The sequence below is a fragment of the Accipiter gentilis genome, chromosome 7 (assembly GCF_929443795.1).
Source record: "Accipiter gentilis chromosome 7, bAccGen1.1, whole genome shotgun sequence".
NCBI classification, from domain to species: Eukaryota; Metazoa; Chordata; class Aves; order Accipitriformes; family Accipitridae; genus Astur; species Astur gentilis.
Genome location: NC_064886.1, coordinates 30,630,097 through 30,651,388, shown reverse-complemented (window position 1 = coordinate 30,651,388; position 21,292 = coordinate 30,630,097). Strand labels below are relative to the sequence as shown.

General features: G+C 46.7%; 1 protein-coding gene across 1 annotated transcript; it reads right to left on the bottom strand.

Moving 5' to 3' along the window:
* Positions 1-387: 387 nt before the first annotated feature.
* Positions 388-21,292, bottom strand: VSTM2B (V-set and transmembrane domain containing 2B). The gene is made up of 5 exons (XM_049806680.1): positions 20,892-21,292; positions 20,005-20,189; positions 18,333-18,362; positions 16,987-17,404; positions 388-971 (listed from the first exon to the last, which is right to left on the bottom strand). The coding sequence occupies exons 1-5, from the start codon at positions 20,962-20,964 to the stop codon at positions 883-885; spliced, it is 795 nt and encodes a 264-aa protein (XP_049662637.1). The 5' UTR covers positions 20,965-21,292; the 3' UTR covers positions 388-882.

The following is a 21,292-nucleotide window of genomic DNA, read 5'->3' as shown; positions in this document are numbered from 1 at the left end:
ACTGTCCACTAACTGCCCTGAGATAACTGGTGTCACCACAGGAAAATGCAGTTATAGCTTGTGACTAGCTGTCAGCACATTCCACTGTGGGGTTTGGCAAGACATGGGGGTGTGTAATAAATAACCGATTTAAATTTTATTTTGTTTGTGATGCACCTTTCCTCAATTCTCTGTGCTGTGACAAGGTAGGGAACAGACACAGCCGTGAAGCCTTCTCAGAGAGCTTCAGGACACAGGGAAAGGTACACGCATCTGTAAAAACTTTATTTCAAAATCTTTTTATTCAACTGTTATTCAGCAATATACAATACAGTTTATAAACAAATGTCTTACCTTGTTTCCAATCTTCCTTTAAAAATAAATATTATTGACAGTGGATATTAATTATGGTAAGATCTACCTTTTTAATTAAAATGTCTCCAAAAGAAATAATTTAATTAAAAAAAAAAAAGAAAAAGGAAATCCAAAAAACCTAAACACAATAATCTACTAAAAATATTTCCTTTCTTAGGAAGGGCTTTGACCCAACATCTTTACATACTGTCATAAAGATAACTGCTCAACAGTTCGTGCAAAATGAAAAGTCAGAGGAAATGTTTAGAAAAGAAAAAATATTACATTAAAATAAAGAAATCATAAGTGCCATGCACAGAGCAGGGCTTGACACCATAGTCTGGAAACTAGATGCATTATTCTGTGTGGTTTACTTCCTGTGGCATCCCCAAAAATATGTTCTTCCCCCCCACGTAGAATTTATCATGCTTCTTTCAGTCTCTTTCTGTCCATCTTTAAAAGTGTAGGTATTTTTTTGTCAGGGGTTTGTTCTGTTTTTAAATAGGTTCTTTTTTTGTTTGGCTGAGGAGGAGTGGAAGAAGTAGTCCGTCAGTGGTTTACTAATAAATGTATAAGCTTATGCAGTATTAACAGGGACATATATAGGAGTGGGTCTGTAGCATAAATAGGTCCTGTACCTAGAAAAGAAAGAGACAAGGGAGAGAAGGAGATTTTATTCTTTATCTTTTCCAATATAGAAGATTAAATGCAGAAGAGAAATATAGGAAGATTTATTTTTATCACTTCAGAGCCAGGGGTCAGAAGCTTAATTTTAATAGTAAAACAGCATCCTCAAGCTATCCAACGCACATAGCCTTCTCTTCCCCCTCACAAATCTAACTCCGCTTAGGTCATTTTATTATGCATTACTAATGGTATGCCTAAACTTGGCTTCAGCCAAGTTACCAGCAATTGAGATTTCTATAAATACACCTTAATCTGGTATATAGTTTCTTGAGAAATGACAGGTATCCACCACCCATTACTTTAAAGGGAAATGACAAATGCTGCGGCTGTACTCCTTGATTAACAGGACATGAACCCATTTCATTTGGAATGGGAACAGCAAGACCTTGACATCTTCTTTACCTTTTATGGGAAAGAGCAGAATTTTAAATTTAAAATGTGCACCAGAGCTATAGAAAAACAGAGGTCTGATGTGGAACACTTCTGTTACAGTCATTTCATCCAAACCCAGGGAGGGCAAGACTGCTCCCGCTCCTATGAGGTAAGCTTATGCGGCATGATATAGGGCTGCAGGGCTAGTTATGTACATGCCATCGTGGGAAAGCAGGTGCCTGTGACCTTATGGCTGTAGAAGGAGGATGCAGCTCTCCTTGGGCAGGGGCAGACACCAACGCCTTTGCTCACAGTAAGAAATGGTATCCATGTCCATACTGCAGCTAACAAGGCTGTCCCTGCCTCATATCCACTTAGACACTAAGATACTTGTTCGTTTTTTTAATTTTCTAGTTACCTGTGCCAAAAAGAGAGGAATTTACTGTGTGCCACCATGGTCCAGCTCCCCTCCCTTGTGCGGGAAGGCTGAGCGATGGGGCCAAGGTGCATTGACTCCATCTCTGAAATGGGTCACTGCTCTGCTGCCGGGAAAGAGTGAGAACAGTCCCTTCTTACGGAGAAGTTCTGCTGTCCTGGTGTAGCCTTCACCATTGCTGCAGGACAAGAGACCCCTGCCTTTCACTCCCCAAGCCCCTGCTGAGCCCAGGCAAACAAGGCTGGGCTGGTCCGCAGCAGCAGCTCTTTGGGTCCCAAGTGCCAATAGGTGACTCCTTTCCAAAGCCATGACATTCACTAGCATGTGCAGTTGTCACCAACACTGCATCATGACAATACAGGGCTGCACACAGGTGACTGATGCCTCATATGGCTGTGGGGCATTTCCACAGGGGTGAATACAAAAGCAAGAGCCCAGCCAGAGCCTTGCCCTGCAGCTGGAAAGCACAGAGACACCTGGGGAAAGGCTTCATCAGTGCTGAACACCCTACATACGGGAGTAATCAATGCCCAAAATACTGACAGCCACCCAGAAAAGTGACTGGCAGAGCCACTTTGCAAAGCGTGAAAGCTTTAAAAAAAAAAAAAAAAAAAAAAAAGTTTTTCATGTTCAGTATCTCTGAAAAAAGAATCAGGCCACTTCTATTTAGGAAACTCACTTCAGGCACCCTAATGCAAATACTTTAGTCTTGGTCTCTAGGAGATGTGAGTCTCTCTCAGCTGTGGCATGATCAAAGGAAATACCTCGAACAGTTCCCGAGTAAACCACTGCTCTTGGGCTCACTGTTCAGGCTGCCTCGTAACCTATATAGACCTCACCAGCAAAGCTAGAGTATTATTATCCAGTATCAAAAAATAGTTCATAGTAATGTGGTGTGCAAGTGAGGAACTCAAGAAATGTCTCCATAGTGCTATCTCATAGACACCTAGACTGTGTGGAGATTATTTAGTTATTAAGGTTTTAATTAAATCCTTGCATGCACAAACACATGGCTAAGGACTGCCTATATAGCAACAGCAAGCCATTAAGAGGAATTCAGGAGTTTTCTTTTTAAAGCTGAAAAAATCACTAACACACACAATTAACTCAGGTAACTAAAGGAGTAACTCGTTAAATTCTTGCTAAAAGACACTAGAAGCATGTGCAGGAAAGCGCACAACAGCTGCTAAAGCTCAGGTTCCTGGCCAGCACATGGGACAGACAATCACCAGCCCAAACCGTCCTTGCTGCTCTGAGGCAGCAACGCAAGAGCTCGCAAGCTCAGACTTGCCTTCCCTGCCCCAGGAACCAGCCCTGCAGAGCTGAGGTGCAAGGAGGGTCTGCCCCTGGAGACCTGCAGGCAGGATAAGCAACCCCCTTGTGCGCTGAGAGGGTGAGGGCAGCGGGAGCCCTGCCTGTGCTGATGCCAATCCTGCCAGACTTCCCAGCCTCCGCGCCAGCCTGGGAGCAAAGAAAGAGGGCTCTGACAGCCATTTTCTAGCCTCAGGGACCTCCCTCCTCCAGCAGGTCCCGCCGTTCCTTTAAAAATAGACAGTCAATTCACAAATACATTATATCCCACAGTTTTAGCAAGAATAAAGCCCCAACAACAAATCTATCTACACCAGCAAGAGAAAACAGCTTGCTGGCTGCGAAGGCTGAAGGTAAACCCCCATTTTCTGTCCGTCTCTGAGCCTGACATGCTATGTGTTATCTGAAGACTGACTGCTTATTCACAAATTGCAGTCACTGGCACGACAGACAGACCCATACTTCCTGTCAGCACATCCCCATTTCCAAGCTGTCAGATGGCTCGTCTCACTTCTGGGACCTGGCAAACCTGCAAGAACGCCAGCCCAGTCCCCATGTGCTATTGCCATCCCCTGTACCCAGGGATGGCAAGGACAGCCCTGCAGCAGCCAACACTCCTGGCAGCTGCCTGCAGCTCACAGGTGCCAAATTTGTGCCAATTCCACACCTGCCCACCACTGCGGTGCAGATCAGGCCTTGGGTATTTATTTATTATGCTCAAAGCCGAGGGCAGTGAGAACCCGTTTTTCCCTGCCAGGGCCGAGCTTGTTCTTTCAATGAAGAGGACTCGAGTTTGAGGAGATGCTGCCAGTTACTCAAAAAGAACGCTGCACTTTTTAAGGGGGGGAATCCCCCCTGGAAATGCTGAGGAACTCAACCTGGAGAAACAGGCTCTTGCAGCTCAAGTGCTCTTACAACCATCATACTGAAGGGCTGCGAAGGACACCGGGTTAGGATTGTTTCCGTTTTGAATGGAAAGCAGTATTAGTCACAACTCCATGCTGTAGCTGTGTGCCTGCTTACCGAAAGAATTCCTACACCAGTTTTACCTTTAGGTACTGGTTTTAGTTTCAATCTCAATGCGGAACTGCGAATTAATGCAACAGTCCAAATTTTTTGTCTTTTCCTCCTGTAGAAATTGCCATTGTTTTTAACCTACATTCTCCATCTTAATTCAACAGCAGAATGTGAGTTCAGAGTCTGTTAACAGAATCTCGGCAGTTAAATAAAACGTATTTTTTAGAAATTCTTTGAAAGCAATTATTCTTACTGACCACCAACTATAAGCTGCTTTTTTTCATACTGATTCAGCGTTACTCTGCTCTAAGACTTCAGGCAGTAGAAGCAGATACTCAGACTTCAGAATTCTCCTCCCTCTGAACAGAAGCAGACTGGAAATACCATTTCCAGTAAATTCTCCCTGTTTAGTTAACCTGAACCCTTTTCATTATAGGTACTATTGTTTATAAACAAGCTGGACTTAAATGTCCTCAATTCAGCTTTTACTGCAGTAGTCGAAGTCTTGACTTTTACTGAATAAATTGCTACATTTGTAGATGTAAACAAACAGCATGTGGTCTTGACCACTAAGTATCTGGATTGACCCAGATTTGAGAACAGGCAGTTTCTATCCAGAGACTTTACATCAGAAGTACACAGTTACTCACAAACTACAGACCCTTACAAGAAAACATTTCATTTATATTTTGAATATTCATTTGATATTGTAACCTTATTTATCACTACACAGATTTACAATTTTGCTTTTAAATTATTTATATGCACATAGCTAAAAGGGAAGGTCTACCACTAAGCAGAACAATAACAAATTGTTATGTTTGTGTATGGTGAATTGCTCTCTGGCATCACTCATCCTTTTTTTCGATTTACAACATAATAATGTTTTACTGTAGTTTTCTATTTAATAATTTGTTTTGTACCAGCATTCATCAAAGTTTGACTTAAACAGTTCATCCAACTGAAAACAAACATTAATTAACCAAGTGACTTGGGACACATGGAAAAAAATGTGATGATTTTTTTGCAAGCTATATTTAACCAACGGCCAAAACCACAGTTTCCAGCAGTTTCCTATTTTTCTTCCTAGAAAGAATCTGAAAAGTTCCTTGATGTCCCTTTCTGAGATAGATAGTGGTAAAAAGCAGTGGCCCATATAATAAAAAGCTGAAAGACATCAGTAGTCTATTTTCCTTGAAAGATGACAGAACACCTAAATCTGACTGCCTATTCATGATGGAGCTGGGACTCCGGTTGGCAGTATCACGAGACATTTCTCTGTAATGGCTTTTATGCAGTGACCTGTTAGCCTCAGCCTGTTTCCTTACAGAACAATGTTCAATTAAAACTCTCAAACCTGGCATTTCATTAAGAGGTGAGAGATCAAACTGACCATATAGATTGATTTAGTCTCTCCATCCAGAAACTTTAGACTGCACTTGAGACATATTCTTGGAGAAATTGCTCCTGCTATCTTGTAGCTATGGAAAAAAATAGGGGTTTATAGGGGTTGTTGGTCAAGGATCATTACATGCAATAACCTCCTAGATAAAACAAATTCTCTCTCACTGACATACATTTGGAGCACTTCCACTGAATTGAAGGGAATTTACCAAACTTCAGATCTAAGAGCTTCTTAGAAGTTTTTAATTAAAAAGACGCCATTACTAAAGTCACTATACACTTACTGAACTGAAGAGATAATAAGCTACACCACATTAGAATTATTTCGCAGTCTGAGACATGATCTTATAAGCTGCATATATCCTTCTTCTACTCTTAAATACTTACAGCACAATCCACACACTGCATTTTTGCTGTCGGGGTTTTTTTAAGGCTTGTAACTGGTGCCTTAAACTTCATACTCCTCACCAAGTGCCAATTCTCCAGGATGCCGTGCAGAAGCGTACCCAGAGCCTGTGCTAACTTTAGCACACTCTCGCAGCTAAACCCTAGAGCACTGCATGTAACATGAAGTGCTCTTGTTACAAGAATTATGTGATACTATGTAAATCTATGCAAAAATACTAAACTATGGGGTCCCCATTGCTCCTGGCTTTCAGCTGGCTGTGGATCATCATGCCTAGGCACAACTAGAAACAGCTCCTGAGCTGCCTTTTGGTGTTGCTAATTTTGGCAATGGTGACTTCCCACATATTTATAAGCAACTGCATGGGATCTGCTCACCACTGAACCTGCCTAGAAGGCACGATGACAAAATTAGTTTTCTACCCACTACACATTTTTATTTACGATTCGCTGAATTTTGGAACAGCTTTCCATAACTCATCTCAAAAAAAAATGCCTCATAGAAGTCAGCAGACATATTTATTTCTACACAACCATGCACGTATAAGCTAGTGATCCTGCTTTCTTCCTTCATCCATGCCATCAAGGTTTTTAAGGTCAGGAGTAAGGTCTTCTCACGCAGCTGCGTGAAACTATCAGCATTGCCCTCCACATCATTCTTCTTGAAAATGCCCGTGTTTCACTTTCCTTATCCACACTGTAGCCTCAAACTCTCCAGGAAACTGAAACCAGCTTTACTGGCCAGAAGATACTGGCGAGGGTTTTGTAAAAACTGTGTCATCATTTTAGGTCTTCTCAAATACACCTGAGTTTCATAGTTTGTCTACCTTCTCACTTAAGATACCCACTGCTACGTTCAGGCCTACATTTAGAAGTGAATTGCCAAAATACCATGTAACAAGGGTAACTGAAAGCCACTCCTATCCTAATTTTGGAAACTCAACAGGTTTTAGTAGTTCAAATAAGATTCCATTTGCATTTGGAGTATTTAGCACTCCTGAAATGACCATGTCTGACTCGCCCATATCTAGATCTATTTACATGCTGGGCTGAACTCATGTGACTGAACACAGAGGTGAGGTAGAATGTTAAGGCGTGATAACGCTACAGAGGCTGCATACAGGGCAGCACAATGCAAACTTCCAGCACAGGCAGAAAAGTTAAGTATGTGTATTTGAGGAAAATCCAATTCTTTGTAGTAGCCTGTTCTTAATTTTGATTGTTCTTGATGTGACATCTGAAAAAGCCCATCTAGGACAGAAGACTTTGGTGTTTTAGTGGTAAACCACTGCAGGGGTAGCAGAAAGGCACGGGAATTGCCGCATATTGAAAGGTATGACGCCACTGGTAAGGAGACCAGCAGAACCTTGTTTTCTTGAGAAGCAGCATCTTCTAGCTCCCTGAGCATTTCAACTGACACGCTTAACCCCCCACTTTGAGAAAGGAAACTACAACATGGCTAACCACCCGTGAAGCCCCTGTTTTAGCATACGCTGTGAAAAATGGGTCATGTACATCACATAGTTATGGACAGATTAGAAAACAAAGAAATTGGATGGCAAGGAGAGGGAGGTGTAGTCATGCAAGGAAATGATGCAGAAGGAAAAGTTTGGTTCTGATACGAAGCTAAGAAAATAAAGATTCCTTCTGCAGTGTTGATTTTCTAAAGTACTGCAGTGCTTTGCTGGAAGTCAACCTTTGTGAGTGCCTGAGGGGTCGGACAGATGTAGGAATTGGTAGAGAAGTTGAGTGTATGTTTCTTAAGGCACTTGCAATTATTGAGGTGGATTTCTGATCACATTAGAGCTCTTTTCAACTGAGACTCATTAATTGTTCTCAAAATGCTATGACTGACAATCCCTTCCAAACATGCATATGGTACACAGATCAGTCAAGTGCTCAATTATCCTCTATGGAGGCTCTTCCCTTTTTCTCTTAGATCGTAAGGACATTATTAGACATAAGCTACAGGATTAGATGGACAATTGATCTGATCCAGTTCGACAGTTGCTGCAAGTCTGTGTTGCAAGACACTTTTCTATTAAACACAGCTACTGACAAACAGAAAGAGGGGTAGTTGAACTAGTGGATTTGATTAATATACGGATGTGCATATCAGATAGAGAGCAAGAAATAATTTTACCTTTATTAGAAATATTTCTACTTTTTAGGTTGCCAGAGAAATATGCAGCTTCATTGTCAATAGGCTGATAAAAACTCACCTCCCACTAAAGTTACAAGAAGTAGGGACACACAATACAGGAAACAGTTGGTACATTTTCCCTCAATATCCCCACTTCCCTTCTGTGGTAGCCAAAGATGTACAGAGCAGTCAGCAGTCTTACTGAAAGCCTCACTCCATGTCTTCCAAATGCTACATTTGACTATGAAAATTGCTGTATTGAGAGAAGGTGGTGCCCCTGGAAAGCCCAGCACAGCAGCAGCTGAGCCGATTCACATGGAGCTGTGCCTCTGAGGGGCTGCTCTTGGGATCTGTCCTACACTGGAGACAGCCAAATAAACTGCCCAACCACTCCAAATACCCACTCTTCAGAGAAATTAAGGAAAAACTTCAAGAAAACACCAGCACATGCTTCAAGAAAACACCGAGACTAATTTATAGCAAGCTCCAAAAGGAAACACCGCCACAGACAGTGTCAATGTAGAATAGAAATGTATCCTGAATACTTGAAAAGAGTCATTCATGCTATATAGATTATACAGCTTAAATATTTTACATTGGGCTGCAATTAAATAAGCCAGTAACTTTCCTCCTTTGAGACCTGCAGCTGGTCTCTACTTTGTAGTACATTCCCATAAAGAGACTTCTGCTTTGGTATCTGTGAGATGATCTCTCCTCACCAACTATCTTACTAAAGAGCATGCAACTATGGATTTGTTTCATTTCCAGAATTTTCTGCAGTTCCATGATCTAAAACTAACCTAACATAACCAAGCACCATTAATTCACTCCTCGACTCTTGAATAATGAGAGATACAAAATTCTTTGTAATGTGATTTGGTGGAAAATGAATTTTGAACTAAAACTTACAGAAAAATAACTAACTAACTACATTAGTGGTAATTCAGGTGAGAAATAAGCATCCAGCCCTAGCCATCCTTCTCAGTACTACTATGTGAGCAAGTCCACAGCATACTGATACACACAAATAGCAAAAAGCACAACTCAAACTCCCCAAACCATGAGGCAATGAAGAATACTGGTAGCGGGTTTCAGTTACTGAGCTTTGAGGTGGGTCTGGGCCACATTCTCAAGTTTTTCATTATAAGCAGGAGGAGCCACATTGCGAAGCACAGGCAAGCTAGATACGGTCACACAATCCCGTAAATCGACACCTCAGGAAAAGACTTGCAATAAGAGTCACACTGGACAGAATCACAGATTTACATGCTGTAATTGATACAAGCTGTAAATATTTGCAACCCAGAAACAAAGAACAAGACACTGTAGTTCTCACTTCACTGACTTTTAGAGTACTTTTGACTTGATCAGGATTAGGAGCAAGCTGCCAATGTAGTTGTAATTACCACTCCAATCAGAATTACTAAAGTTAAGCAGATCCGATTGCAGATTATCTAAGGATTTTTTTTTTAAAATAACCCTATCGTGTCCATACTTAAAGAACAGAGCTAAGCGTGTTATCAGAATACATAATGACACAGGGAAAATGGCTGTATTGAGAGCATATGCCTGAAAAAAAGCAGAGCCTGTGATTTACACAAAGAAGGGATCACTTTTTTGCTGTAAACAAACGGTGAGATTTTGGGAATGACCCACAAATACACAGACCCTCCAAACCTTTCCAATAATTGATATTTACTAGATATTAGCTAACTGAAGACATTGCCATGCCCTAGATCTAAGGCAGGCCAAACTTCATGGAATAAGCCAGCAAGGGATTATTTGGAAAAACTGTGGACATGGGATATTCCTCAGTGCCCTCTTTACATGTGACATCTCCCGCTCCCTGGCGTGAGAGGGATTCAGATTAGAACAGATTTTAAAATTTATAAAGTAGTAAAGTAGTTCTAATTATACCAGTTCAGTGAATTTTACACATGACCAATAAAATGACAGACATAGAAGACTGTGTCCATTAGAGGACTTACTAACTGTGCACTGCCTCATTTTGAAGTTAGCAGCCGCTCCTAGGACACGCAAGGCTGCTCTGCTTCCTAGCCACAGCCATGCAAATGCAGGGTAAGACCAGATATTACGGCAACTACTTGACACCCTGCATAAGTTTCGTTAGCACAGCTCCCTTCTCCAGCCGTGGCACAATGATCTGCGCACCGCGATCACACTGACTTCTCCACAGAGTGCAGTTGCTGCTCTACCGAACTGTTCTTCTTTCCAGCTAATAAAATTGCCTCCCAACTGATAACAGCCTAGCAATATAAAATACTCAGTTGTTAACCGCTGTTGTGACAAATAACACCATTCTGCTGACAACCCCATTTTTTCCAATACAAACCTACTTGAACTGTTTATTATTGACATACGGGACTGCTCTGCCATTATCTAATTTTAAAAAACACATAGTAAACAGCAACAGTGAACCTGCCAGCATTCTTACTGCTTTAGCAAAGCTAAATCAAACCCCAAACCAAACCCTTTTTATTACCAGCACAGTCCTGTCAGGCTGTGTTAGGTAAAGAAGACACACCTTCTTCACAGGACTACTGTAAGATTCACTTCCTGGCAGATCCTCCTTTATTTTTGCTTTCCAACTACAGAAACACCACTATTAATATCCTTCTCAAAACTACTACCATTAAGATTGTCTTGACATTCTTTCTGCTATGACTGCTAAGTATACCACTTAAAGTATTAAGGACCTATACAATCCACAACACAGTTCAAGTGTTACTTTATACATCAGTAAAGCTGCATCAGTATAGCAGAGGTGACGAACGCATAACAATATCTGCCTCTTGTAAAATATACAAACTAAGTTAGCTGGTACTGTAAACTAAGACTCCATTTTGCAAAGTATCTATTGAAACCCTACATAAAGAACTAGCAGTATATGTGTATTCCTGCCCCAAATGCTGTTTGTTCATGCAGAAAGACACACAATTGCACTCAGCCTTCCCTCATACAGATTTCTAATTTTCACTCGCTAATGAATCAATCTCATCTAGAAATCTAGACCAGCATTAGGTACAGCTTCCACATTCATTAGAAAGACCTGGAACACCCCTTTCATTCTGTTCAGTAATATCTTTTTAAACATTTTTTCATCTATACCTTGAAGATCTTAAAGAAATTCAAATAGTATTCAGATTTCTTCAAGGACACTGCACAGGCTTTACTAGAATAGGTTAGTACATTTTTTTTCTGTCCTCCGGGGAACAAGCAAGAACCGCTGAAAGGAGGTTACTCAAATAAATTGCATTTCCACAGTACAAAAACACCCTGGCACAGCTTGTTTCTGCCCTAGGTAATGAGGTGACACGGTACTGCAGTTCGTGCTTTTGTCCAGTTTGAGAATTAATCCACATTACACACACACAAAAGAAGAAATTTGTCCTCACTTGTCCCCAAAGCAGTCTAATTTGCCTAGATATTAAAGTGCTAGTGATGTGTATTTAATTAGAATTCTTTTTGCATGTTTATTATCCAGTGACATTTAGGAGGTCAGCCTGATAATTCATTTATGGCCTCTGTCTTGCTACTTTATTTAATGTAAAGGAAAATGTGATGTGACCCAGGTTACATTTAACTACAAATAACAACAGAATGTCAGCTCATGTATGGTCTCATAAAAACCACAGGGGGAGTGAAGTAGACCCAGACATTACCGAGTTGGAAAGGTAGGGAGCCTAAGCTGAACAGCAACATAGAGAGACTTTCCCTTCTCACTATTCTGTGTAATGTTCATCTATCAAAGATAAACGAGCTCCATGGGCTGTTTCTCAAACTAGCATGCAGAGTCATTCAAATTCTGCAAAGCCAGGAAAACCCTAGACACAAACCCTTACCCAAAGTTAATCCAAACTCAACCACAGCCACTCCAAACAAAGGCCCTCTAACCAGCCGCAGCTCGTTACACTCGAGAAAACAGCGTTTTCATTTACTTTCTTGTCTCTAAGCTGCAAAAAAAGTACTTTTCGCTTCCCCGTGCACAATGGAGATCTAACAGTCTCCCACACGGTCTCCTGCCTCAAGGTAGGTTGCCACAGCTTGACTTAGTGCATGTACTGCTCTCGCGAGCATCACGGCGAGCTGCACATGCACACAGACTGCAGAATTGGGACCTGGTCCTTTATTATCTCAGGCCATGTAGCCCACAAGCAGACTTCCTTCTGCCTCAGACATAAAAGGCTTTGGGGGGGGGGGGGGGGGGGGAGAGGGGGATAGGCGTGAAGACTTATTCTCTTCCTTGCTGTGAACACTTCATCTCTGCATAACACATGAGTCTCTCTGCGTCCTTCCTAGAGCACTCTAAGCGTAATGAAGCACAGTTTCTTGTTTCACACTCCCATCTTTGTTTATTTTATTTAAAGCTTTCACTTCAGAGCTTTGAGGCTAGAGATCAAACAAATAAAAGGGAATTTGGAAGCTGCAATGTCTGATCAACATTCTGCTCAGAAGTTAAACTAAAAATTGCCCCCAAGCTGATAGACAGGCACTCATTTTGGAGACCATTTGGTAGGATGTAATACGTCCTATCTGCCTCCCAGAAGGTCAGTATGAAGATCCTTGTTTATTACTTCACTTATCAGATGACAAAGTTAGTCTCGTGACTAAGGCACTGGACTTAAATTTCAGAGATCTGAAATTAAGTTTTCACATTTAATTTCACAGCTGCCGCACACTCAACAAAGTTGGTCATCGCTCTTCCTGCCATTTGTCCGTCTCACCCATTTGGACTACAAACTTTCTGGGACAGAGACACTGCACGTTTTGCTCAGTGATGCTCCTATATCCCCCCCACCTACCCAGTAAAAACTAGGAACACTTCCAAACACATTAACACTATATGTGCCCTTTCATTTGTTCACCCTGATTTTTTTCCTACAGCAAAAGATTCCATTTGTGTCTATGTATTTAAACTGAAAGCTAAATATTATTTTCCTTTAGAACCATATAGACAAGAACTCCCTCTCTGGTAGTATTAAAACCAATGATCTTACCAGCAGATCTTTGCCTCCTTGCAGCCCAAGTAACATGTTCTCAGTTTCCGCTTCAGCCTACCTTACGGGCAGACAAGCGGTAATCTTTTTGACTCTCATGAGACCGCAGCACTAAGTTTTTATATGGTAGTTTAAACATTAAAGATAAAATTCTGTTTGAGTAGCTAATATTTCCGGCATACTGGCCAATGTTTCTGTTACACTGGATCTATTCCCTTATATACTATAATGCTGATCACAAATTTCTACCAAATACAACTTCAGATGACATGTCCAAAACTATGGATTTTCTGTTTATACCTGGTTTGTCAGATGAGACTCTATGCTCTTTACAGAATCTCACTGACAGACACATTTATTCTAATAAGTTCACATTTCAGTTCAACTAGAAGATGTAAAGAATCACATTTTTCCACAGTGCATGACTGGGACTCCACCTGAAATCAACAAGAGCCCTGCAGGCACATCTGAAAGCAGCATTTCATCTATAATCACATTTATTGGAATACAAGCACACAGAGGCCCTATCTAACTACACTGAACATACTGGGAAGATTGCTATTGCAAGGAAAACAGGATTAGAACACAATTCATGCAGGACACTGTGGCTAGTGCCATGCCATCAGCTTTTAGGCAGAGCTCTCCAGTGTATTAAATGAGGGTGTTTCTTAATCACTGCTGGCAAATCCATTGTTTGAGCACATTTCTGCTTTTACACAGAGGAAATATCCCTGTGTACAATGAAAAGACTTACAAATGCTAAAGACTTTTGAGAGTAAATGTATGAGATGATTCAATTATTACACACAGGTTTGGTGCAAGTACTTATCTGTACGTGTGTTACAGAGCTCCAAATATGCTGCTATGCCAGTATGTAATTCGTACTGCAACACAGGGTTAGGTCCTGCAGTCTTACGCACCTACGCGAACAAAGATTTAGTTTGATTTGATAGCCCTAGCGTGTGGAAAACCGGCTATGACACTGCCTTGAGGGCGTGGACTCAAAACAGGACTTCCAGTTTCCAGAGGTAAAAAAAGAGGGGGAAAAAAAAAAAAAAGTATTTCCTATAAAGAGACTGCATTATTTACAGTGAAAAATAATTACTGTACCTGTATTAGCTCTAAACAACACCACTTCAACATACAAATGGGAAACTCTGAAGCTCAAGGATGTAATTTTCTTTTAAGGTATTTTGAAGAAAGTTTAGTGCTTATCCGACCCAAGTGACAGCACTGGAGACCCAAGTCTTCGATTTCCTCACAAGAGCAGGTGATATCCCTGCAAGTTCTCATCACGCTGACCTCCACGTTAGTTTTTATCCACACGCCTTTATTCTGGGTAGGGAGCAACACTTCATGTCTAGGGGAGATAAATCCATTTCTTGCCTCTACACCAAGCTGTCTCCCTCTGCTTCAAACCAAGTGCCTGGCCCAGACAGTCTTTCTAAAATACACCGGTGATAGGGACTGGAACAGCAACCAGCAATCTGCTTCACAAAAGCAACCAAAGAGACATCTCGTGGTAACAAGTCTCAGACAGTTCTGGTCCAGAACGCACCTGAATCAGGAACTTCGAGGGCCAAGTCTTTCAGCTGCTAACCTCCTGAGCCACGCTGTGGCTGATGGTTTATTGATAAGCAATTACAAGCAGCTCCAACCTGCCACAGGTATGGAAATTACAATAAATCCAGGAGAAGCCCGTAATTCAGGGGGTCTTGGTTCAAGCGAAGTATTTTTACAGAGGACCATACCAAAATACAAAATCAGTTGCCTCCCTTGTATGGAGACAAAAGCAACTGCTGGTTTATACCTTCCTAAGTCAGTACTATGAACAAGAACAGGAGTCCTGTGATCTCTACGCTGACTTCAGCCTTCTCCCAGCACAGAAACTGCCACGGAGTGGCACTGTGCACAGATACTAGTGTGCACAGGAGAGACGTCACAGCAGGAAATTTTGGTTTAGCCCATTTTGTAGCCCTGTTAGCATCAGTCTCTATCTGGAGATCCCCACAAAGTCTTTTTCTGCATTCCACTACCTTTTTCACTGATTTAAATCATTCCATTATCTCCACTGCTGGCCACAATGCTTGTAGTTTATTTTCAAAATTTAATCCAGCCTAGAAATGATGCAGCAGTGCCACATCCCCGAACCACAGACATGTACAAAATCAGGATAGACAGCAGTTTAGATGATCCGGGCAGGGGGTCTTGCCCTAACAGACATATTTGACATGCTGTCTTGGCGGCACACACTCACATCCATCTGTTGAGATGGAACTGAGCCCACTGCACTTCCATCGTCCTGTTTTTAGTTCAGATGCATAACATAAGCTCTGGGTTCAGTAGGCAGGGCACACAGTGCCGTGAATCCTAAACCTAACTTCCATTGTCAATGTGGAAAACGTTGCAAGAATTCTCACTGTGGGGAGTGGAAAGAGGAAACACGAAAACAACCACCAGCCCTGGGCTCCTAGGAGGAAAGCAGATCTTTCCAATAGGAAAACAACAGATCGTGAGCCTTACAGTATTCAGTTTAATTTATTGCGGTCAGTGAATTCACCAAAAGCAAACTGTACTTTTTTATACGCCCACAGGCACCTGTAGTTAGACCTCAGGAATTACCACTTTGTCTTCCACTAGACACCAATGAACAGCCAGCTTAGTCTTAAGAATGGTAAGGAGTAAAACCTAGTTTTCACATATATTTCTACAGGAGAAATAAACTAAAATTGTTCAAAAAAACAGCGAAAGGTAGTAGTCGGAGAAAACACGGCACCTGTAAAGCACCAGCAGGTCACAGTGACCTACATACAAATGATTTCCATTACTGTGAGCCAAAACCTGCAACAGTTTGCCCTGAGAGCGTGAAGAGGTATCAGGAAGAAGTGTGAACGTTCCTGCGTGAGGATTATGAACCTGCATCAGAAGAGACTCAGCAGAGAGGGGAGCTCAGGGGTTTCCCTGCACAGTCCGTGGCGTAAATTTTTTTCCCTTCTTCCACAGATAACTTGGCAGGGACATTTGTTGGACCTCGGTTAAGTGACAGTGGCCGAGAGGGGAGCTAAAGCCCAGTCAGAGCAGCACCACACCTCTGAAGCTTCAAATACCTTTGCAATCCACATTTAAGTCTCTGTTCTTTGCTGCTGTCATTAGCGTAAACAAAAGTTTACAACGGCCTTCTCCGGCTAGCCGTAACGTGGTGATGTGGCATTATTAACTTAATACGGCATTAACCGACAGACAATCGGTATTAGCACAACGTTTACGTTTGCAAACCGTTCCAGAGCGTAGCATCTCCAACTCTTATCCTGCCAGCAACTCAAACGTGGAGCTCATCGCACAGCAATTGACATTTCCCTTCCGAACCCGTCACCTGCTCTGCGCGGGCCCCGTGCCCGCCCCGGCCGACCAGCCCCCGCCACCGCTCGCCGATTTCAGTTCTCTGCAGAACAGCCGCGGCATTTCGCTCACTTGAGGCCGCAGCTGCCGTTTACAACACCCCGCCCGAAACGCTGCAAGGGGGGGCCTCCGACAGCGGGGCCTCCCGCAGCACCTACCCAAAGGAAGCCGGTCCCCGCCTTGCCCTCAGACCCGCCGCCCCAGCCCCTCGCCTCGGCGCCAGCTCCCGACGAGGCAGGGCGCGATGCCCCGGCCCAGGCCCCGGCTTCTGGGCTCCTTCGAGCGCGTTTGCTTCCCGACTCGGGTGCGATTACTTGGCTCGAGCGCTCGGCCCAGCGCCAGTCCCGGCCGCGACCGTCGCAGGTAGCGGTGCCCTAGCCTAAACCGCGCGGCGGGACTCGGGGAGCCGCGGCCGGGCGGGGGAGAGGGGCGCGCCCCCCGCCCGCGCCCCCGCGCCCTACCTGACCCGTGCTGCTGTCGGAGGATGGCGGCCTGCCCGGGCGGCGGCGAGGCCGAGGAGGCGGCGGCGGCGGCGGCGGCCGCCGAGGCGGTGGCGGCGGCGGCCCCCACCTCGGCCGGGGGCGGCGGCGGCGGGGGTGGCGGCGGGCGCTCGCCGGGGCCAGGCGGCGGCGTGGGCCGGGCGGCGGTGCCGTGGCGGCGCGGGGCCGCGCCGCTCTGGATGTGCGAGACCGCCTCGGCCGCCTGCACGTCGGGCGGCGCGAAGCGGGAGAGGACGCGCAGCAGCGCCTGGGCCTTGTGCTCCTGCGTCTCGTCGTCGCTGTAGTCCGCCACGCGGCACTGGTAGACGCCCTCGTCCTGCCGCCGCACGCCCGAGAGCCGCAGCCGGTGCGAGATGTCGTTGCCCTGGACGCGGACCGTCTGCAAGAGAGCGCACCGCCGGGCGCCGCCTCAGCAGCGGCCGCCGGCCCCGCCGCCTTCCCCTTCTTCCCCTTCCCTTCCCCAGCGGCGACCCGCTCTCCCCGGTGCAGCCCCGGCGGAGCTCGCTCCCGCCCCAGGTACGCGTCTTTTGCTGTCCAGAACACCGCGCCTGGGCCAATTCCCCCCGCCAGCCGAGCGCACCGGACGTTTAAGCCCAGCACCTCGCGGCTACGGCCCCCAAGGCGCCATCCAGAATGAGCCCCTACCCCGCCACCACGCCCCGCCCCGTCCCCCCGTCCCCCTCCCGGGGGTCGTCTCTCCCCTCTCCCCCTGCCCAGTCCCGCACGGAGCCCCCGCAGCGCTCCCAGGTGCCGGGCAGGCTCCAACCCGCCCGAACCCGACCCTCGGGGAAAGCCCAGCGCCCCGGGGGTGGCCCCGCGCCCGCTGCAGAGGGCCGAGCCCTGCCGGGTGTAGCGCCGCCCAGCGGGGACCGAGGAGGGCTGGGGCGGAGGCAGTCCCAGGCCCGCATCGACGGGAAAGGGGCTCGTTTCTTGCAGGACAGGGAGAGAAGGGGGTCGCCACGGGCGACCGGGGTTTGCAGAGGGCAGGCAAAAAAAACAATCTTCTCTCCTGGTCCGGCCCACAGTCCTTTTCAAACGTGGCTAAGGAAGGGCTGTAAGGCAAGCATCGCCTCCTCTCGATTTGCGAGGAATGAGACGTGACTGCTAAACCAGCAACAGATGGTAACGTTTCGACCAAGCGACAACACACCGAGGAGGGGAAACGTGCCACGCTCCCGCCGTGCTGCAGGAGCGGGGCTGCCAGCGAGCCCAGCTGCATTCATGTGTCAGGAAAGGAGGGGGGCATGCAGTAAATCCCACGTGTATGGGAGGAGGGGTGCACACCACCCAGCTCGAGCTGCACTTACGCTGATTTTGGTTGCATCCTTATTTGTTACCTAAAAGAACAGAAAAAAGGGGAGATTAAACTCAGCTCTGCCAGCACACAACAAGATGCTCATATTCCCACCCCGGTGCAAGGACAGGATACGGACAGATGCAACTTTCTCTGCCTGCCATTCACACAGCCTGTGTGTGGCTGGGGGCGCGGGGGGGGGGGGGGGGGGGGGAGAGTGTTCCCCAGGCGATGGGGAACGCAGCAAACCAGCGCTCAGCCCCGGGGACTGTTTTGGTGAAGCTCCTGTGGTGCCCACAGAAGCGCTGCCTTTACAAAGGGTGCAAACAGCAGCCAAAGAAATGCTTGTTGCATGCTGTGCTGCTCGCAGTCACTGACAAACACTGGGGAAGACACTTTACCAGCAGCATTAGCACAGCGGTGAAGTGCTTGGGCAGGATGGATCCCACACTGCTCAGAGCAGAGCTTCGGTCCTGAAACATCCTGGGAGCAGGTATCGCTCAGCAGGTTTCGTACTTGGTTATTTTTTTGTCTCCAGCCAACTACTGTAAACCTAAGCGATGCCTCAGAGCTCACTTATGCGCCTCCCAGGGCATCATTCTCCAGGCATGCCCTGTCATCATTTATTGTAAAAGCAACTCACGGTTTTTATATAAGGTTAAAGAAGACATTTAAATCCAAGCGATTTATTTCCCTGTCTGACAACTGACTTACACTTTCCCCAGCTAGGCGGCATCGCATTAGCTCAGAGTGTCTATATGCTTTGCATCTCTATTTGAGCTCTGCAGGAAAACAAGCGTGCCACAGAGAGGGGAGCTGGCACAGGCACAGAGGCTGCCGCGGGGCACCCTGCCGGTGCAGGGGATGGGGGGCTGGAGAGGATGACGTGCCCTGCGCAGTAAGGCAACGTGGCCTGGAAGTCCTCCTTTACCCGGCTCCTCGTACAGCCCCGTTTGGCACCAGCAAGGTGTCTTGCACCGGGGCGGGGGGGGGGTGGGTGGGGGGAGGCTGCAGAATGAACTGGCTTATGTTGGGGAAATGCAGCTGAAAAATTTAGACTAGAGCCTACCCTTGTGCCAGGCGGCTTGCTAGGGGGAGGGGAAAGGACACGCAAGATTTAAGTCTGCTTCACGCATTTTAATTACTATATCCGACTGCCTGAAAATGTCTTGCTGAGCTCCAGATATGGACATAGGTGCGTACGCGCACCCCAAGAAACTGCACGCATTTGTATATGCAGATTGATATGTACTTAACATACCAAGAGAGAGGTGTATCCCTCATGCCTTTCTCTATCAGTGAACACACAGAGGCTCGCCCACGTTTTACAACAATTCCTAGCTCAGCCCACAGCAGCACTGGTTTTTGCTTGTCCCCACTTCGTACTACAGCTATTTTTGACTGCCTCCCTTGGGTCCTCATTGCTGATTTTGCAGCGGGACATTTTTCATTTTCTATTTACAATCCTTAAAGCACTGACTTTTTTTCCTGAGGTGAAGTCCCCCACGGTGCATGCCCTGTCCTCCTCCACCTCAGGGAGGGCCTGGGGATGCCAGCGCTTCCAACGGCCCGCTGGCACGGGGCAGAGGAACAACTCTCCTCTCTGGGACTGCTGAGTTTATTCTGATCACCCTCCGAGCATGTTGCACTCTCTGAAGAGCTATAGCTCCATAGGACTGTATTACCTTGCTCCTGCTGCCGGGTACACTGATGGCTAATTCGTGTGCAAGTTCTCTGGCTGGTTCTTTAAGGTACCACCACTGGATTTCCAAGGAGTAAGAGGTGGATCCGCTGGCTCGGAAAGCACAAGGCATCTCAATATCATCTCCCTCCCTAACAGTCACATCTTTGGGAACTTCAGTAAAGGTAGCTGGGAGGGGAAGATAGAGTTACAAGGGCTGGTTAACGGGAGAGATTAAAAGACAAGATCAGTCCTTTTCATGAAAAGCGTAACGTGAGCTGCTTCATTCAGCTCAAGGGCTAAGCGCCGTCCGAGACGCGGGTTTCCCGTAGTGCGGCGACCGCAGGATAAGCGGAGCATCCAGGACTGCGCACCCGGGGCAGGGCCGAGCCGGTCCCCGCCGCCCTGCAGCCCGGGGCCGCGACCCCAGCAGAAAGTTCGAAGAGGCCCTTAAAGCCCCTCGTCCTCCCGAGAAAGCCCTCCTCGGCTGGATAGAGGGGCACCAGTGTCCCGCTGCCCCCTCCCCCAGATCCGGCGCGGGGACCCGTCCCGGGCTGCGCGCCCGCTGCGCGCCGCTCCGCGCCGGTGGCTGCGAGGCGCCGAGCCCGCGCTGCCGGCAGCTGCGGCCGCAACAGTGCCACCTTGTTCTGCAAAAAGTCCCCCCCCCCCCCGGGCAGCGCTCCCTGCCCCCCCGCCGGCAGCACTTCCACAGGAAAAAGCGGCGGGGAGGCCGGGACTCGGAGCAATCGCCGGCAGGGGCGAAGCGGCTGGGGCTCAGCTGCGGGCGGGGCGGCGAGCCCCCGCCGGCACCGGAGCCCCGCCGGCTCCCGCCAGCAAGTTGCGTCCGGAGAGGCGGCTCGCCAAGGGAAGAGGCAGAAGTTTCCTACTCACCGGTGACGATGAAGAGAAGAGGCGCGTTGAACATCAGGTAACAGAGGGTGCAGAAGAGCCCCCGATTTTCCATCGCATCTATGTGGGCTGCGGGCGGGGGCCGGGCTCGGGGCGCAGCCGGGCACGCCTCAATCCATCGCACGCCGCGGGGCCGGGTCGGGGCTCCTTCCCAAAAAGGCAAAGCCGCCCGACTAGCCTCGGTTTGTGGGGAAGCACATATAAAATCCACAGCCGGCCGCTCGGACTCGCTCGCAGGTGGAAGCGACGTTTCTGGGAATGAAGCGATAAATCTCGTCCCGGTTCTTCGGTGCTCCGCCGCCAGCGGGATTCAACTGCCCTGCGCTGAATGGGGGCTCCTGCTGTCCGCCAGCGAGGAACCGACGCCGGGCTCCCCTCCGAGA